General features: G+C 42.0%; 1 protein-coding gene across 1 annotated transcript in view; it reads right to left on the bottom strand.

Moving 5' to 3' along the window:
• Positions 1 to 1,431: 1,431 nt before the first annotated feature.
• The window catches only part of LOC139229160 (major facilitator superfamily domain-containing protein 12-like), a 68,433-nt gene continuing 51,689 nt past the window's right edge, over positions 1,432 to 18,175 (bottom strand). The window contains exons 8-10 of the mRNA XM_070860822.1: positions 16,002 to 16,096; positions 14,081 to 14,211; positions 1,432 to 2,609 (exon numbers count right to left, since the gene is read on the bottom strand). Coding sequence (XP_070716923.1) covers positions 2,533 to 2,609; positions 14,081 to 14,211; positions 16,002 to 16,096 — 303 coding nt within the window. The 3' untranslated portion in view covers positions 1,432 to 2,532. The remainder of the gene's footprint in view (positions 2,610 to 14,080; positions 14,212 to 16,001; positions 16,097 to 18,175) is intronic.

The following is an 18,175-nucleotide window of genomic DNA, read 5'->3' as shown; positions in this document are numbered from 1 at the left end:
ACAGGTACAGCAGGCAGTTAAGAAAGCAAATGGCATGTTGGCCTTCATAGCTAAGGGATTTGAGTATAGGAGCAGGGAGGTCTTACTGCAGTTGTACAGGCCCTTGGTGAGGCCTCACCTGGAATACTGTGTTCAGGTTTGGTCTCCTAATCTGAGGAAGGACATTCTTGCTATTGAGAGAGTGCAGCGAAGGTTCACCAGACTGATTCCCGGGATGGCAAGACTGACCTATGAGGAGAGACTGGATCAACTGGGCCTTTATACATTGGAGTTTAGAAGGACGAGAAGGGATCTCATAGAAACACAAGATTCTGACGGGACTGGACAGGTTAGATGCGGGTTGAATGTTCCCGATGTTGGGGAAGTCCAGAACCAGGGGACACAGTCTTTGGATAAGTGGTAGAACATTTAGGACTGAGATGAGGAGAAACTTCTTCACTCAGAGTTGTTAACCTGTGGAATTCCCTGCCGCAGAGTGTTGTTGATGGCAGTTCATTGGATATATTCAAGAGGGAGTTAGATATGGCCCTTACGGCTAAGGGGATCAAGGGGTATAGAGAGAAAGCAGGAAAGGGGTATTGAGGGAATGATCAGCCATGATCTTACTGAATGGTGGTGCAGGTTCGAAGGGCTGAATGGCCTACTCCTGCACGTATTTTCTAGGTTTCTGTTTCTTGGAAGATCAAAGAGCAAATGCTAGGCCTAGCTCATCTCCATTTAGAATGCAATGCAATGGCCAAGCGTTAACGTACTCGTAGGGCTCTGCTAATGCCATTAATAGGCTAGGAGTAGCAAAAGCTTTTTTTAATATTGGGATAGTGGCTGGCAGCTCCTGATGCACTGGACTTGCACAGCCAAGAATAGCAGAAAATTTGCCAAGGACACAGCTGGGAGATTCAGTTTTAAAATAAGTCTCCCCAGCCTAGTGGTTTAAAAAAAAATTGTATATACACAATCCTTGGAATCAAGTGCAGCACTCAAGAATCTTCTTGGTCACTTTGTTTTTAATTTAAATATTTTAAATTTATTTATTTTAATGCCACGATTACTTCTGTAGTGCTCTCTGGTCTGGGCTGGAATCAAATTCATGTCCCAGAGGGGAAAGGACACATTCAAACCAAATACATTCTACTGTGTCATTTCATTATGCATAGCAAAGTATTGGATTTAGGTCATTGGAAAAGAAAAGAGCCGTCATACTATAGCACAGTTGAAATCGAAATTGGAAGGACAAAGTTGATATTGGCAAAAGCCTAGTGCTATTGGACTTCATGAGGAGAAAAACTAGGTCAGGTCAGTCGTGTTGACACTTGCCCACAATTACATCAAACATGACTTGTTCATTGCCAGGCCCTATATTCTTTTTTCAAGAAGCCCTTTTTCATTAAATGCTTAGCAAATACCATTGTGTAATTAATGCAAATCTGTTCGTTTATTAGTTAAGAGGTCGGCCAATATAAACATTGTATTTTAAAGTCACCAGTCCACATTAATCATATTATTGTGAATATAAAACAGTTACATACACAAACAAAATTTGTTCTTGGTCCAAAAGTCTAGTATATATGTACTCATCCATACAGATGTAGTCCTGTCAAAGAGCATTAAAAATTGTGGAGGATTCATTACGTACTTAACAGAGGCATAACGAAGGTCAAGATATACATTATTCAAGGAGTTTCTTATTTTGACTGAGGATTAATAATCGCATACATGACACCAGAGTGCACCAATACTCCTTCACTGTTAACATTGTTTAAAAAAAAGTGCAGCTATAAAAGGCTTATCCCATAAATTGGGTAGTTTAATGGTACCAAAGTAGTATTTTACATCTGGTGACTGACCTTGGGAGTTCTGTTGATCATCTTGTGTGACTATGGGGTGTGAAATGGATGGTCCACTTCAGAGATATTTGGATGGTCAAAAATAGAGATTTCAGACCATGTTTCATTGGTGTTTGTGCAAAGTAAATTTCCCCTTTTCACTGATTTCTGTAGTCTAAATCACGATGTGTAGCTTCTGCTGTGCAAAGTGAACTCACCCATATGCTTATGCACTTACTCCACCTTAAAAGCAGATTTTGGAATATGCTGCTCATACGCAAGAAGAGATGACCTAAACCGTGAGTTCCCCCAATAAAAGTGCATGAAGCCACTGCCAGTTCACTGATGGGTAAAAGTGCAAAAGGCATTAAAATATGACCAGAATACGCAATTCCAAATCGTTATTACTGCTCTAAATTCTATAATCATGTGGTTTACCTTTTACACAGAAATCGACAGACTTTTACCATTCAAACATTTCTACATTCAAAATGGTCATGAGCGCACTTAAAATCAACCCTGCACTGGTGCACACTGAATGGTTCCCACAGCTGACTGAAGGAGGTAGATTCAAAACCAGCACCAAAACATGAAATATCAGCCTAAAGCAATGAACTTCAACAATGTTGAGGTGTGTTGTACAAGGTTATTGGTGTCTCATTCTTGTGCATTCGTATATATTTTAGTGTGTGGCACACAGGTAGGTCCATCAGTTAATTGCTCCATAGTCACTGGAATCAGTGCTCTTCTCAGTTGAAGATGATCCTATTAATCCAGTATCATAACCTACAGGTGCAACAAAAAAAAGACACCAGTTAGCAAATAAATCAAAAATACAACCTACTAACAAGTTTAAAATTGAAAATGGGAGCAAGACTGGAAGTGGTGTATTTCACTCTAATTCCTGGCACAAGAGCTTGGTGGAGCCTAAGTGCTCATTACAAACTAGCAAATAAACTGCACCTGATTTTCGCTTCATTAAAATTTGTAAAAAATCTGAGCTCAACCAAAAACAAAGCCACATGGATTGAACCAGTCAAGTTTGCAAAAGGTCTTTGTAAAAATAACCGAGCAGAGTGTGTGGCCTGAAGTTTGAGGGTTGAAGCTTGCACCAAGGCCCACTAGACTTTCTAGCCTCTTAAAATTATTTTAAAGGAGTACCACTAACGAGGGAGGAACGAGTGTTAGTGTGTAGCACTGGCTCACTGGTTATATTAAAAAGACTAAACAATATTTGCTTAAAGCCACAGGAAAATGGATCTGACACCAATGTCCCTCACTCAACACATTATTAAAGCCGTTAAGAGACCAATCTTCTGGCAGACTTTCCATCACGTTTAACATCAAGACAGACCATAAGCACTTTAAGATGGTATCTTGTGTTCCATCATGAAAATGGCAAACTGTTAATGAAATTCTGGTTTTGTTTTTAACAATTGAGATATATCTGTAGTCGTCAAGAGCCAGAATCCCTACTCCTAAAAGGATAACAAGATGCTTAAATGTACTAAAGGAACTAATGTACTATTACAGTTTAATATAGGACAGCAAAACAAAGGCATATGAAGCCAAAGTGGATTCATATCGGATTGCTTAATCCCAAGGGGCACTCATTTCCATTTTAGGCATTAAGAACATTTTTGCACAATAATTTGGATCTCTGCAATACACAAGATTAAATGGGCAGCTCTTACAATCCCCATTTCCTATAGGATTCGTTAATGCATTTCAGTATAGTCTTGAGGTCTTGTAGCTCCATCACCTCGAATGATATTACACACTGGAAGACCATAGCTCCCCCCCCTTCAGGTCTACCTCTGCTACAACAGAGACTGGACAAATCATTCTAATTGAAAACAGATCCTTATGAAGAAATCCAAAGAAAGATTGACAGACCAAGCAGACAGGGGCCTAAACTTGGACGGCTGACTCAGCACAGCATCATCATAAGCGGTCCTTCGAACACGGATGACTTGCTTCCACACCAAAAGGGATGAGTTCACTGAAGGACCAGATATTCCAGTCCTGAACTCCAGGGGTGGAAGATGCCTGTGCGTGGATTTAAAAAAAAAAAACAACGTGTGGTGGCCGTTGCACATCAGCCACCACACGGGCTTGACAGAGCTAGGTCTTGGTCCAGTGGCAAGAGTAAACCAGGATGACTGGAGACCTGCTCTGCTCAGCACAACCACCCTGGCATACCCCACCACCAATCACCTCCCAAGACCACATAAATTACTTCAACCCATGTCAATCCCAGTGCAAAGACAACCATGTCAAGAAATCTTAATGTATTCCTGTATTCCTCCTGCAAGCAACACCAATTCTATAATGACTTCATAAATATGTATACTCTTGAAAATATAGTATCCAACAGCTGCCCAGTTAACTCTGCGTACTGTAGAGACCCATGTTATCGTGCAAGAATATTCTTGCGGTTTAATGGGAAAAAGAACGAATAGATCATTGAACGTACTTGAACGAGGGCAAGCTCAGTTAATTCTGTGGTTGGTTCTCCACGATGGACGGAATGGATTAGATTAAAACCTAACTACGCAGATGACATGAGCAGTGAGCCAGACAAAGAAAACCCAAATTCTGTAACACATGAGAATCTGCTCTACGAATGTGAACTACACACAAGACATTAAAAAAATTATTATGCATTACCAATCTGCTTCTACTCTAGTTGGTCTTCAACTGAAATATAGAATAGACCTGGGAAAGGAATTCGTAGCGAGAAGTGCACTGTCCTATTTAAATTTGCAATGTTTAAAGAATTTAGATGCCAACATTGATCATTTGTAATTAACAAAAATACAGTTTTTCTTTGGATTTCTTAAAAATATATATTCTTTTCCATCTCCCTCTGATCTACCAGACCTCTAAGTTACCTAGCTACCAGATCAAGATAAGAAAAAAAAAAGTTGCAGCTGCAGGGCAGAACCAGTAATCGTCTGGTAAATACTTGCCCTCTAGGGGAAGAACAGTGCAAATGTCAGAGACTGGATTTGGAACCTGGAGTGCAATCATAAAGCATTGAAACCACAAAGCCACTTCTCAAGTGGCTGCTTTCAGACTGTTCACTTTAAAATTAGAATCACTCTCGCATCCAAAATACACAGTTGGAACAAGAAAGTTTATATATAAAGAAAAAAGAGAGAGAGAGAGAGAGAGAGAGAGAGAGAGAGAGGGGGGGGGGGAAGGGAGAGAGAATTAATTTTTTTTTTAAAGTTTGAATTGTAGAAAATGATTCAGAAAGAGAAAAAAACAAACAGGACAAGGTCAGATGAAGTGCTTCTTTTTTTTAAAAAAAAGTATTTCTATGCATCATGGTGTTTTAGGTTCTTAGTTTAATGGTTCCAGGTTAGCAATAAATTGATTGCAAATGTTACTGTAATCATTTACTGTAGCATTGCAGCTCATTGCCAAAATAAAACCGGTGGCGACAGGCATGTTTCCCTGAACTCTGGCAGTCTAAGAATGAAAGAAAATGATCCAATTATCAGCAATGTAATGAAATACATCTGAAAACCAGATGACCAAATCACCAACACAAAAGCTTAACAGCTGGAATTGGTGAGCCTCTTGATTATGTTCCTTCCGGGTTTAAAGATTGTTTTAAAAACACCTCTGCTCCTGGTACACATGCTGTGCTCTCCCATACATTCAGTGTTAGGGGAGATTAATGAAGGTGAACTGGTTTAAAATCTAATCTGACGATTGGCTTCAAATCGTTCAAAACAGTTCAGAAGTGGGAAAGTGACTGCATTCTTGCTTTGAATGCGTGGCTCGAGATTCATTTTAAAAATGTCCATTCGAACTGCTGTAATGTACAATAAAAAAACATTTTACATGAATCAGATTAGTAGCTTTTCACACTCCACAAATAAAATGGCAGTTAATCTCAATTTCCCATTAAATCAATCTTTTCTTTTTAATCAAATTGATTTTTAAAAAATATTCTACTTCGAGTCTTCAATTTTACTTATGAAATAAATTATGCAGATTTTAATAGGACTATTAAACAGCAATATGTTTCATGGTAAATGTGCATTTTTAAAAAAAAAAGTATTTACACATTTTAAGAGTTGGTTCAGGAGGTGAATTTTAGTACATTATTTAACAAAGTACTTGTAGATAGTTCAGATAAGCTTTAAAAAAAATTGACGTGTCTGGATTAAACTGTATTTTTCATTGCACTGTTACATTGTACGTATAGAATTGATGGTATGTACAGACCAAAACTAATGTAATAGCTGAAGTCAGCTTATTTAAAATTTGCATCAAAGTGGCATTACACAATATAGGAAACCTCATCACATTGTCCTAAAATGTAACAGATATGCATTAATGCTGTAAATTTATGTAAAGGATATTGCTAGGAGATTGTTTCACAATATTTAATAAGGTCAAAAAAACAGAATTATTTTGCTATATTGATACATATCTGCACGAGATTTTACTACTCTTCACATTAAATATTTAGCAGCAATTTTAAAACTAGTTATATATTCATATAAACAGTAAATCCTTAGAAACTGCAAACAATTGGCCAGAATACACCATCTTTGGATCAATTGCAATTTTATAACTAGTTATATATTAATATAAACTATTTAATATCTAATTATATATTCATATAAACAGTAAATTCTTACAAAACTGCAACCATTTGGATGACATACCCTATTTTTGGATCAAATGCAATGGGAATAAAGTGACAACTTGCTAAAATTAAATGGGTGCTTTATTATTTGAACTGAAATGGATCAGGAGAAATGCCAAAGGTTAGCATGAGTCACGTATATAGTTAAATGGCCACTATTCATGGCTATAACTGAAGAGTGTCCAGTCAGTGAACACCGGGCCAATTGCAATAACTGGATGTGAAAATATTGAGGGCAGTTGGTAGTGAAAATGGACTAAAAGCATAGTTAGTCAATTATTAAAGGTCTATCCATTCCAAGTTTTTAATGCCAATACAAGATGCCATTTTTTTTATTAAATGGAGAGTAGACACCGCTATATAACATTATACATGTTTAATGACAAAAAAAGCAATAATTTTAGCTTTATACATCCTTTTCATTAACTATTCAGGCTAACTGTGACTCCAAAACAGAGAGCTTTTCTTCACAATCCGCCTTGCAGTTGGAATATTATTGCCTCTGGCAACGTGCTAGTATATTTTAAAGTGACATAAATGATAAGTGAGGTTCATTGAATTTCAAAACCATGTTGTTCCCAGAATAACCTGAGCAAGGCAAGGCGGAAAGGATTGGCATTTATCCACAACATATTTCACTATCTCAGGATGTCGCAAAGCATTTAACAATGAACTACTGTTTTGTCACTTATGTTGACACACTCAGCACACAATTTGCACACAGCAAGGTCCCACAAACTGCCATGAGATACGTGGGCAGATATAATCAGGTTTTATTAGTGATACTGGTTGAGCGATAAATATCGGCTAGGATACCAGGAGAAATCTGCTCTTCTTGCAGAGGATAGATAGGTAGTGGTCACGTTACTGGACTAATAATCTAGAGACGGGAGTTCAAATCCCACAACGGCAGGTAGGATTAAATTAATCTGGAATTTTTTTTTTTTTTTTAAAAAGCTAGCATGATACTACTGGATTGTCGGAAAAACCCAACTGGTTCACTAATGCCCTTTAGGGAAGGGACTCCAGACCCACAGCGATGTGGTTAACTCCTAACTGCCCTCTGAAATGGCCCAGCAAGCCATTCAGTTGTATCAAACCACTACAAGTGTCAGCACTGAGAGAGTACCTTTACCACACGGACTGCAGCAGTTCAAGAAGGCAGCTTGCCAGCGATGCCCACATCCTGGGAACGAATAAATGTTAAAAATGGGGCCTTGCTTTAACATCTCATCTGAAAGTTAGCGCCTCTGACAATGCAACGTTCCTTTAACTGAGTAAAGTGTCAGTAAGTTGAGATCACCAAGTTAAACAGGCAAATAAAACAGAACAGCTGTTGTTCCGAGCTCTTGTAGAACAGTTGACTGGGATTTGCAGACCTCCTGGATGTAACAATCTTCCTAACCTACCAACATTTCGCTCAGCTATGGGACTGAAATGGCATTATAAATACTGCACAGAAGGTAGCTACTCAACCCATCGTGCCTGTACCAACTCTTTGAAAGAGCTATACATTCCACCCTGCCCTTTCCCCAAAGCCCTGCTAATTTCTCCCCTTCAAGTATTTATCGAATTCCCTTTTGAAAGTTAATATTGAATCTGCTTCCACCATCTGATCATAAATCGCTGCGTTAAAAAAAATTCTCATCTCACCTCTCGTCCTTTTGCCAATTACCTTAAATCGGTGTCTTCTGGTCACTGACCCTGCTGCAACTCAAAACAGTTTCTCCTGATTTACTCTATCAAAACCGTTCCTGATTTTGAACGTCCCTATCAAATCTCCCCTTAACCTTCTCGGCTCATCGTTTCTCCATGTAACTGAAGTCTCGCATCCTTCGTACCATTCTAGGAAATCTCTCTGCACCTTCTCGAAGGCCTGGACATCCTTCCTAAATTGTGGTACCCAAAATTGGACACAATACTCCAGCTGGGGCCTAACCAATGATTTATAAAGGTTTAGTATAACTGTCTTGCTTTTGTACTCTATGCCTCCGTTTATAAAACCAAGTATCCCAAATAATTTTTATCCCCCACTATCATTCATTACTCTCTGCTTTTGGTCTTAGTCAATTTCACATCCACGCTGCCACTGCCCCTTTAATCCCATGGGCTTTAATTTTGGAGTGTATTATGTGGTACTTTATCAAATGCCTTTTGAAAGTCCATGTACAGAACATCAACAGTAATAACTTCATCAACCCTCTCAGTTACTTCAAAAGAACGCCATCAAATTAGTTAAACACAATTTGCCTTTAATAAATCCACGCAAATTTTTCCAAGTAACAATTAATTTTGTCTCAGATTATTGTCTCAATGTTGCCCCACCACTGACATTAGGCTGACTGGCCTGTAGTTGCTGGGTTTATCCCTCCTTTTTTGAACAGGGGTGTAACATTTGCAATTCTCCAGTCCTCTGGCAGCGCTCCCATAGAGTAGATGGAGAAGATAATTAAATCTGGGAGGTGCGCAGTCAGCCGTGGAAGCTTTGCTCTACAAACAAACAAACACAGACTCAACAGCAGTCATCTAGCCTAATCAGACAGATAGAATGGAGACATCCTGAGAGTCCATAGGAATATATTAAAGGGAAATTGCCTACTAATGGGTCATCCCTATAAAGCACACATTACTCTTATCCACTTCTCACTACGAGTGAATTGGGACTCAGTAATAGAGTACACAGCTAAGTAGCGTAGAGTGTCAGCTTTAGAATAGCAGCCCTGGCTCGATGGTAGCACTCTTGCCTCAGAGTCCAGAAGTCCTGGGTTCAACCCCACTCTCGAGACTTGAGCATATAATCTAGACTGACACTTGAGGGAGATGCTGTCTTTTGGATGAGACATTAAACCAAGGTCTGCCCCCCAGGTAGGCACAAAATATCCAAGATCATTATTTGAAGATGAGCAGAGGAAGTTCTCCCAGTGGTCTCAACCAACATTAACAGATGATCAGATCATTCATCTTATTGCTGTGCACAAATTGGCATTACAAGGGATGAGCAGTAATTCATTGGCTGTGAAGCAATTTGGGACTTGCGGACTTATAAATGCAAGTTCTTTCTTTGATTAAAATTGGAGCTGCAGTGGATATCAACATGAAGATTAGTGCTTCCAGTATAATTTAACTATTTTTATTTCTCATTTTAAAAATAATGAATTTGGATCAGCAAGTTAAAAATTTAAGAGCAGATATGATGGGTTAGGTTTATCTTGGAGCTTGTGGTTTTTTTTTTCTTGTTTAGGAAATGCTACGAGTTGTTTCATGTTGTAAATTTCAGTCTCCTATTTAAGTGTAGGTACTGGTATTCCAATTCTGGCTTTCAAGATTTTTACCATCTTCTTTGCGCCCTGAAATACAGATAGTGGAAACTTTTTTTTGGTCACGAGAAATGGGACAAAAACCACACCAATTGCAGCATAATTTAAACGCACTCTCATCAGCCATGCCAACAAACAGGGCAGAAATAGAAGCTCAGCGGCCGGTTTAGTCTAAAGCCAACAGCTCTGCAATCAAGACAGCCATTTTCCTCAAGGAAATACTTTGAGTCTTTTCACACATGCATTGACATGACCCAACAGAAAATGAAACACTTCCCACTGGATAGCCAGTGACCTATCGTAAGCACTTTCACTGAGCCAGGAATCATGCAGAACAGCAATGCTGGGTTAATATTATGTTGCCTTCACCACCCAAATGCCAGCTGTCAAAAAAGCAACTTAATATGCACAACACTTGTCGGCACTTTCATTTTCTGGTTTCTCAAAAAATGCAGGAGAGATTAATTCCTTCCCTTTATATGCTTTAATGCTAGGCAGCCAGATCTAACCTGTGATTTTTGGATTTGAAAAAACAAAAGCTGTACATGTGAGGGAGGGAGTGTAAAAACTGAAGTGCTGGACTGGCGATGCTCATTCAGCTGCACATTTAAAGCACAACAGACCAGGAACATTTTAGGAACATTATGGATCTAAAGATTATCTTGGATTAGCATTTCTAGATGTTAGGCGGGACTGAAAGGTGCTGGAATTCTGAGCTTGAAAGCATGTTCTAATCTTGTATGGCACCAATTGTTGTGAAACCAATTTTCAGAGCTTCCCAACTAATCGCATTGCAGCATTACGAAGCTAGCAACCTAAAACACACCGTCATTTGTCCTTCCAGTTTGGATGAGTTGGATCTACAGCAGCTTTTATTAAATCATCCTTTAAGCACTAAAGTCAGACACAATCTATATAATTAAAAGTTTTGCATCTAATACTTGGGAAAGTGTCTATCCCACATGCAAAGTGTGGGGCAAGAAAATCCTGACAGGCCAATGAACATCCAGCAAAACGCTGCCTATAAACCAACGAGCACCACAAAACCAAGTCGCTTAAAATACTGCTTTCAGTGGCCATCTTAATTCTTGGCTGACCTTTGGACCCATTTCCAAAAAAAAACATAAAGCACTTCTAACCTACAAAATACATATATATCACACACCAAAAATTAAATCTATTCATAAAGTTGCATTTGCACAACGGCCTGCCTCCTTCTCTGGACCTGGGACCTCTGTTCTGCTCTATTCCCAGAGTTTGCATTGTATATTTAGGGCCCCCTGGGAGGCTGATGTGGTATCCAATGGACATGGGGCAGGGTTTTACAAACTGGAAGTTCCGGTATGCTCTGAATTAAAAAACATTTGGGGTGGGTTTAGTCACCAGGATTAAAAACAGATCAAAGACTCTCAGGATTTGTAAGGCCCATTATGTTCAGCTTGAAAAAGGAACCTCTTATCACTACAGACATGTGCTTAAAACCCAGGAAAATGATAAAGGTGCTTTTTAAATTCAAGTTAACATCCCAAGGTGCGTCAAAGTAGTATTGTGTGATAAAAATTTGACACTGAGCCGCACAAGTACAATTCAGCACAGGTGACCAAAAGCTTGGTCAAAGAGGTATGTTTTAAAGGAGCCTCTTGAAAGAGGAAAGAGAGGCGGAGAGGTTTAGGCAGGGAGTTCCAGAGCTTAGGGCCTAGGCAAAAGGCACAGCCACCAATGGTTGAGTGATTATAATCAGGGATGCTGAGGAGGGCAGAATTAGAGAAACACAGACATCTCCTGGGGAGCGGGGGGTTGTGGGCAGGAGCAGATTAGAGATAGGGAGGGGCGAGGTCATGGAGGGATTAGAAAATAAGGATAAGCATTTTGAAATCGAGGCATTGCTTAACCGGAAGCCAATGTAGGTCAGCGAGCACAGGCGTGATGGGCGAGCGGGACTTGGAGAGAGTTAGGACATGGGCAGCTGAGTTTTGTATCACCTCTAGTTTACATCGGGCAGAATGTGAGGCCAGCCAGGAGTGTGTTGGAATAGTAAAATCTAGAAGTAACAAAGGCATGGATGAGGGCTTCAACAACAGATGAGCTGAGGCCAGGGCGTAGATGGGCGATGTTCCGGAGGTGCAGATATGTGGTCGAAAGCTCAGGGTCAAATGTGACACCAAGGTGGCAAAGTCTGGTTCAGCTTCAGACAGGTGTTGGGGAGAGGGATGGAGTTAGTGGCTAGGGAACAGAGTTTGTGCGGTGGGGACTGAAAACAATGGCTTCGGTCTTCCCAATATTCAATTGGAGAAAATTTCTGCTTATCCAGAACTGGATGTCGGACAAGCAATCTGACAATTTAGAGACTGTGGAGAGGTTGAGAGAAGTGGTAGTGAGGTAAAGCTGGGTGCCATCAGCATACATGTGGAAACTGATGTGTTTCCGAATGATGTCGCTAAGGGGCAACATGTAGATGAGAAATAGGAGGGGGCCAAAGATAGATTCTTGGGGGACACTAGAGGTAATGATGCAGGGGTGGGAAGAGAAGCCATTGCAGGTGATTCTCTGGCTATGATGAGATAGATAAGAATGGAACCAGGCGAGTGCTGTCCCACCCAGCTGGACAACGGTGAAGAGGCATTGGAGAAGGATAGAGTGGTTAACCGTCAAAGGCTGCAGTTAAGTCAAGAAGGAGGAGGAGAGATAGTTTGCCTTTATCACAGTCACAAAGGATGTTGTTGGTGACTTTGACAAGAGCCATTTTGGTACTGTGGCAGGCGCGGAAACCGGATTGGAGGGATTTGAACATGGAATTGCAGGAAAGATTTGGAAGACGACAACACATTCAAGGACTTGAGAGGAAAGGGAGGTTGGAGATGGGGTGATAGTTTGCAAGGACAGGAGGGATAGAGGGTTTTTTTTTTTTTTTTGAGGGGGGGGGGGGAAAAAAAAAAAAAAAAAAAATGAGATGATGACAGCAGATTTGAGGGAGTCGGACAGTACCCGAGGAGAGAAAACAGTTAACAATGTCAGCTAACATAGGGAGCCAGAAAAAGGAAGTTGGGTGGGAATAGGGTCAAGGGAGCAGGAAGTGGGTCTCATGGACAGGATGAGCTCGAAAAGGTCATGAGGGGAGATCGGAGAGAAACTGGAGGAAGAGGAGAGATCAGGGATAGGGCAGGGGGCTTCCTTAGAGGAAGTTTGGGCCGGTGGGCTGGGGAAGGAAGGGAAGAGGCAGAGGCAGCCAAACGGATGATCCACGAGTTTCTCACACCTTATTGTCGGAGACGAGGGGTTTAAAAAGACAGTTAGGAGTGGAGAATAGAAGCCGGGGTTTATCTTTACATTTCAGAATGATTCTGGAATAGTGAGCGATTTTGGCAGATGAGAGCAGGACCCAATAATGCTTGACGTGGTTCAGCCAGATCTGGTGGTGAATGGCTAAACCAGTTATCTGCCATATCCATTCAAATCTACTTCCCTTGGACTGGAGCGCGAAAATCAGGGCTGTACCAGGGGGAACAGCCAGGGTGCAAGAGGGTAATTGTTTTAACAGGGACTAGGGCATCAAATGTGGTGATGAGGGTGTGACTGAGCAGATCGGTAGCTGCAGAGATGGCCTGGTGAATGGAGGGCCACAGGCTGGACAGTTGGGAGTTGATAAGTGCAGTTGTAAGAGTCGGGAGATTTCCCCCCCCCCCCCCCCCAGGGCAGACACAGGAGGATGTGGGTGGAGAGCGATACGAGGAAGTGGTCAGAGGTGCTCTTATCTGCGATTACATTAAAGGCAGAGATCAGTTTTTGCATAAAGTGCAATTTTTGGAATATATCAATGGCAACTTCAATACAATTTAAAAAAAATCTGTATACAAGGTGTTTTATTGTCATAAAACGGTCTAAACCTGTTGGGTGTTATGCAGAACTGAACCTGACCATTCTACTCAGCCTCAAAGCCTCCACTCCGACTTCAATTCCTGGAACAGTTCCACACTCCGCCTCACTAAGAACTCCATCCATCCAACACACGTCACAGGCTCTGCTGCTACCAGTTACAATGTAAACACTCCCACTTGCTAAATAACAAGCCCCACTCCATTCCCACTTCAAGTCAGGCCTCTCATCCTTCTCCAGCTCCCACTTCATCGGACTGCAAGGCCTCCAGTGACTGGTTTGCATTCCCCGCTAACTGCTCCTCTTGCTGGTGATGAATACTGCGAGCACCTCAATGACAAGATCGACTGGAATGCAACAAGCTGCTGAAAACACTTGAAACGGAAGTTATTACTTACGGGCCCTAATCTTGATTGGCCAAATTCGGGTAGCTCCTAAAGAAACCAGTGCTGCACAAGCGATGCAACCAGTCACCAGCGCCATCACCAAGTGGTAGAACGGGCTGCATTGTGCACAGCAGCTTTGGGTCCTAGATGGAGAGAAACAAAGAGGAAAATCTTATCACAAGCACACAAAACAATAAGGCAGAATTTTCTCCACCCTGGGCAATCCTCAGGTGCAGAGCAGAGGGAAAAGGGACAAGACTTGGAACAGCAGATCTGTGTCCCCTGTGAGTCTTGCCAAGATTTCCTGGGGTTATCCCAGGAAGTGCATCTGGAACAGGCACAGGCCCAGATTAGTTATTGTCTTGAGGTGGGAATCAGTGGGGGGGGCTGGGGGAGGTGCAGGGGCAATGAGGTCCCCACAGTCTCATATCAATTTCCTTCAACGTTGCCTGTACTGGGGTGCCCGGTAATACAGGACACTACTGTCCCTCCTCCAGACCCCAGCTGACTGGAGGCTCCGTGGGGTTCTGGGGGCAAGATGAAGATGACAGAATGGAAAATATGCAGTCTATTATTGTTCCTTTACCAGCTTTCCTCCCCATTCTCCAAAACCAAGGATCTTTGGGCACAAATGTGGCATTCTGACTGCCCATCTCCACTTGCAAATAAAGGCCCTGCTCATGGGGATCGAAGCAGCAGGAGCAGGTCAAGGAGCCTCGTGTTCTGCAGCCAAGGGGTATGCCATTGCCTGGAGTTCTCACGAGACATGCAGATGTGTTGTGGGAGGTAAAGTCCAGGCAAATAGTGTCAGCAGCTGTGGCTCAATGGGTAGCTTGCTCACCTCTGAGTCAGAAGGTTGTGGGTTCAAGTCCCACTTCAGGGAATTGAGCACAAAAAAAAAAAGAGGCTGACACTCCAGTGCAGTAGAGGGAGTGCTGCACTGTCGGAGGTGCCGTCTTTCAGGCGAGACGTTAAACAGAGGCGCCGTCTGCTCTCTCAGGTGGATGTAAAAGATCCCATGGCACTATTTCGAAGAAGAGCAGGGGAGTTATCCCTGGTGTTCTGGCCAATATTTATCCCTCAATCAACATCACTAAAAAACTGATCATCACATTGCTGTTTGCGGGAGCTTGCTTGTGCATTTCCCACATTACAACAGTGGCTACACTCCAAAAAGTACTTCATTGGCTGTAAAGCGCTTTGAGACGTCCGGTGGTCGTGAAAGGCGCTATATAAATCCAAGTCTTTTTTTCTTTCGATTACCTCTCCACCATGGCAGCACATCAGAGATGCACTGTGCCGACATCCAGACAAATAAATCAGTCTTAAACAAAAAAGCACTGAGACGATGTGCACCCTTGTTGCACAAGAACAGAATTGTTTACAGCCCAGCATTCCTTCCTCAGATAGAGATAATGCCAAAAGAGCATGTAATTCCATAATGGTAATTTAAAAAAATCAAGTGCCATTGTACACAGCTATTTAATTTATTTATTGATACCAGTGTTCTCAGCTTTGTGTGTTATATATTCTTTAAATGAGCCAAAAAAAAAATTAAATCACAATGTTTAAAAGAGGATCACTTAAGTCTGACATGGTCAAATGTTTCCAGAGGATGTTAAGTTAAGCTCGGTATTGATGCTGAATGACTCTCTCTACTTCCTCCAAACAAAATTTACAATTGACATCAGCTATCAATGAAATAAATTCTCTCGAGGTCCAGTTTAAAGCATCGAGTTGCCCTTCGCCCCTTAGCAATTAATATTCATTTGAAATCCATTAAAAGAGTGAAAGAGCCAAAGGTTCTTTCTGAACCACTGAGGTTCAAAGTACATGATAATTAGCACTGACAGCTACCGATTGCAAATAACATCTGGGTGACCGAGCTAGTCACCAAGCTGAAGAACCCGGAAGTTGAAATGAAAGCACTTACTTGCAGGGGTGAAGACTCTGGATAATGATCACTCCAATGCCATTGGCTACCTTATCTGTGAAACTCATGGAACCATAGACAAAGGCCCCACTTTGCTGGAAAAAAAAATTAAAAGTTTAAGCCACTATTCAGCTCATCTTGGAGAATTTCAAGTCCCACCAATGGGGAATGGCATCACATGGTATAGCAATAAGAAATCCTACGAAAAGGCCCAGGTTTGATCCCCAAGCTGATTACGCTCTCAGCAAATGACGGCGAGGAGAGAAAAATCAGCGGGATTCCTGCTACAGATTACCACCCACCCAGTGAGCCCTGCTGGAAAGTGTGGGCGCCAGGAGAGCAGAATCAGGCTCGGCTGTCGAACATTCTGCCTGTAAGCAGCAGTTAGTCACCTTGGTAACAAACAGGGCATGCTGAAGTCAACAGGGATAATAATATTAGGTGGGGTGCAAAACCAGTGTCCCACCAGAAACTGTGGGTTTCCCACCTGTAGAGTTTGGTTAAAATGACCCCTTTTGTTAGGTGACTAACTGGTGCTTACAGGCAAAATGTTATGAACCAAGATCGAGAGCAGGCACAACACAGCTCTTTCGAATAATAAAAATGGTATAGATAAGTACAAGAGGGAGGAGATCAGCAAGCCATTTAAATTGGACAGCAACCACAGACCTCAAATGAGCACAATGATAAAATTCATGAAACACTGCAAGTGAGAAGACTTTTCTCTACAGAATAATGAGCACATACAACAGACCATCAGAAAAAGTCGTTCATTCGGGATCAATTGACATCTTTTAGGAAGTGGATCAATACGATTCAAGCAAGGCGACTGAGGGTTCGAGATATAAAACTATGTTATTCACATCGGGGTTTGGAAGAGGAGAGAGATCTTGGATGGTGGTCTTGTGTGGGGGTGGAATTTCTGGGCCCAAGTTTGCCCCCGGGGTTAGCCGACTTTAAGAACAGAAACGGCGCCTGCTATTTACCTTTGTATTCTCCCCGCAGTCCGGTCGATCCAGGCCCTTGGCGCTAGAGTGCGCGCGCATGTGCAGTAGCTCCTCGCAGCCCGAATCTCTGCAGGCTGTGTGGGAGGGGCCCGAAGCACGGCGCTCCTAGCCCTGGCCGAATGGGCTCTCCCGATGCTGCGTTCACGTGAGCAGGCCTCCAATGGCCCGGGCAGCATTATTGCAGTGGCTGTGCTTGTGTGGGCGCACGCTTTGATTTAAAGTATCTTGAATATTTTATAACAAGATTGGGATCTTTACAGCATAACTTGCCGAAGGCATTATTGTCAACCAGCAAGTCAAAGGCAGGAGATGCGCGGCAACAGGGTTAATGTGCGTATGGGGCACATGAAGCACGGGGATGGCTTCATGCAGCATGTGAAAGCGAAGGAACAGGCCAAGAGGGGGCGAGGCAGATGGGGACCTGGCTCGAGCTCAATTACCAAGTTGGCTGAGGCCAGAAAAGCAAACTTTGAACGAACCAAGACAACCAACCAACAGCTGCTGGCACCAATCCAATATCGGTTCGTGGCATTATTTTGTTAACCAAATCGAATACATTTCGTGGGTGTGTGTCTCTCTCTCTCGCTCTCAAAAAATCCCTCCCCCCCCCCACCTTGCGCCTTCCCTCCCTGCCCCCCCCTCCGTTCTCCCTCCCCTATCCCAGGCCGAAAGGACTCCTGCACGGCCAGCCACTGCTGAGTTTAGTTGAAGGTAGAATTTACTTCAGTTCTTTATTTGTTAATTTAATTATTTACTTCAGTTCCTTTTTTTAAAAAAATTGAATGCTTATTACTTTGTGCTTTGTTTGGTGCTTGGTGGTGCTTTAAAATGTAGTTACTTGCGCCGATTCCTTAACTGTAAGTAAGGTTTTTCAATGTGGACAGAAGTGGCAACATACACTGGCCTAAGTTAGTTTGGAGAAACTATTTGCTGGCCAAACTTGCTTAAATGGCCAAAACAGGCACAAGTGGCTGGGAACGCCCCCTTTTGAAAAAAAAAAACCCAACTAACTCACTTACACGGACACAAATTAAATGGCCAGAATTGCAGCTAAAAAGATAGTCCAGAAAAATGAAGTCGCTCCAAAAAAAAAGAGCAACTCCTGGGAAATTTGGGCCCTAGTGTGTAATCAACAGTCATACAAGGATTGTGGAAGGAGCAGGCTTG

This window comes from Pristiophorus japonicus, chromosome 18, assembly GCF_044704955.1.
Source record: "Pristiophorus japonicus isolate sPriJap1 chromosome 18, sPriJap1.hap1, whole genome shotgun sequence".
Taxonomy (NCBI): domain Eukaryota; kingdom Metazoa; phylum Chordata; class Chondrichthyes; family Pristiophoridae; genus Pristiophorus; species Pristiophorus japonicus.
Note: the sequence above shows the minus strand (reverse complement) of the source record. Positions and strands in the feature narration are given on the sequence as shown.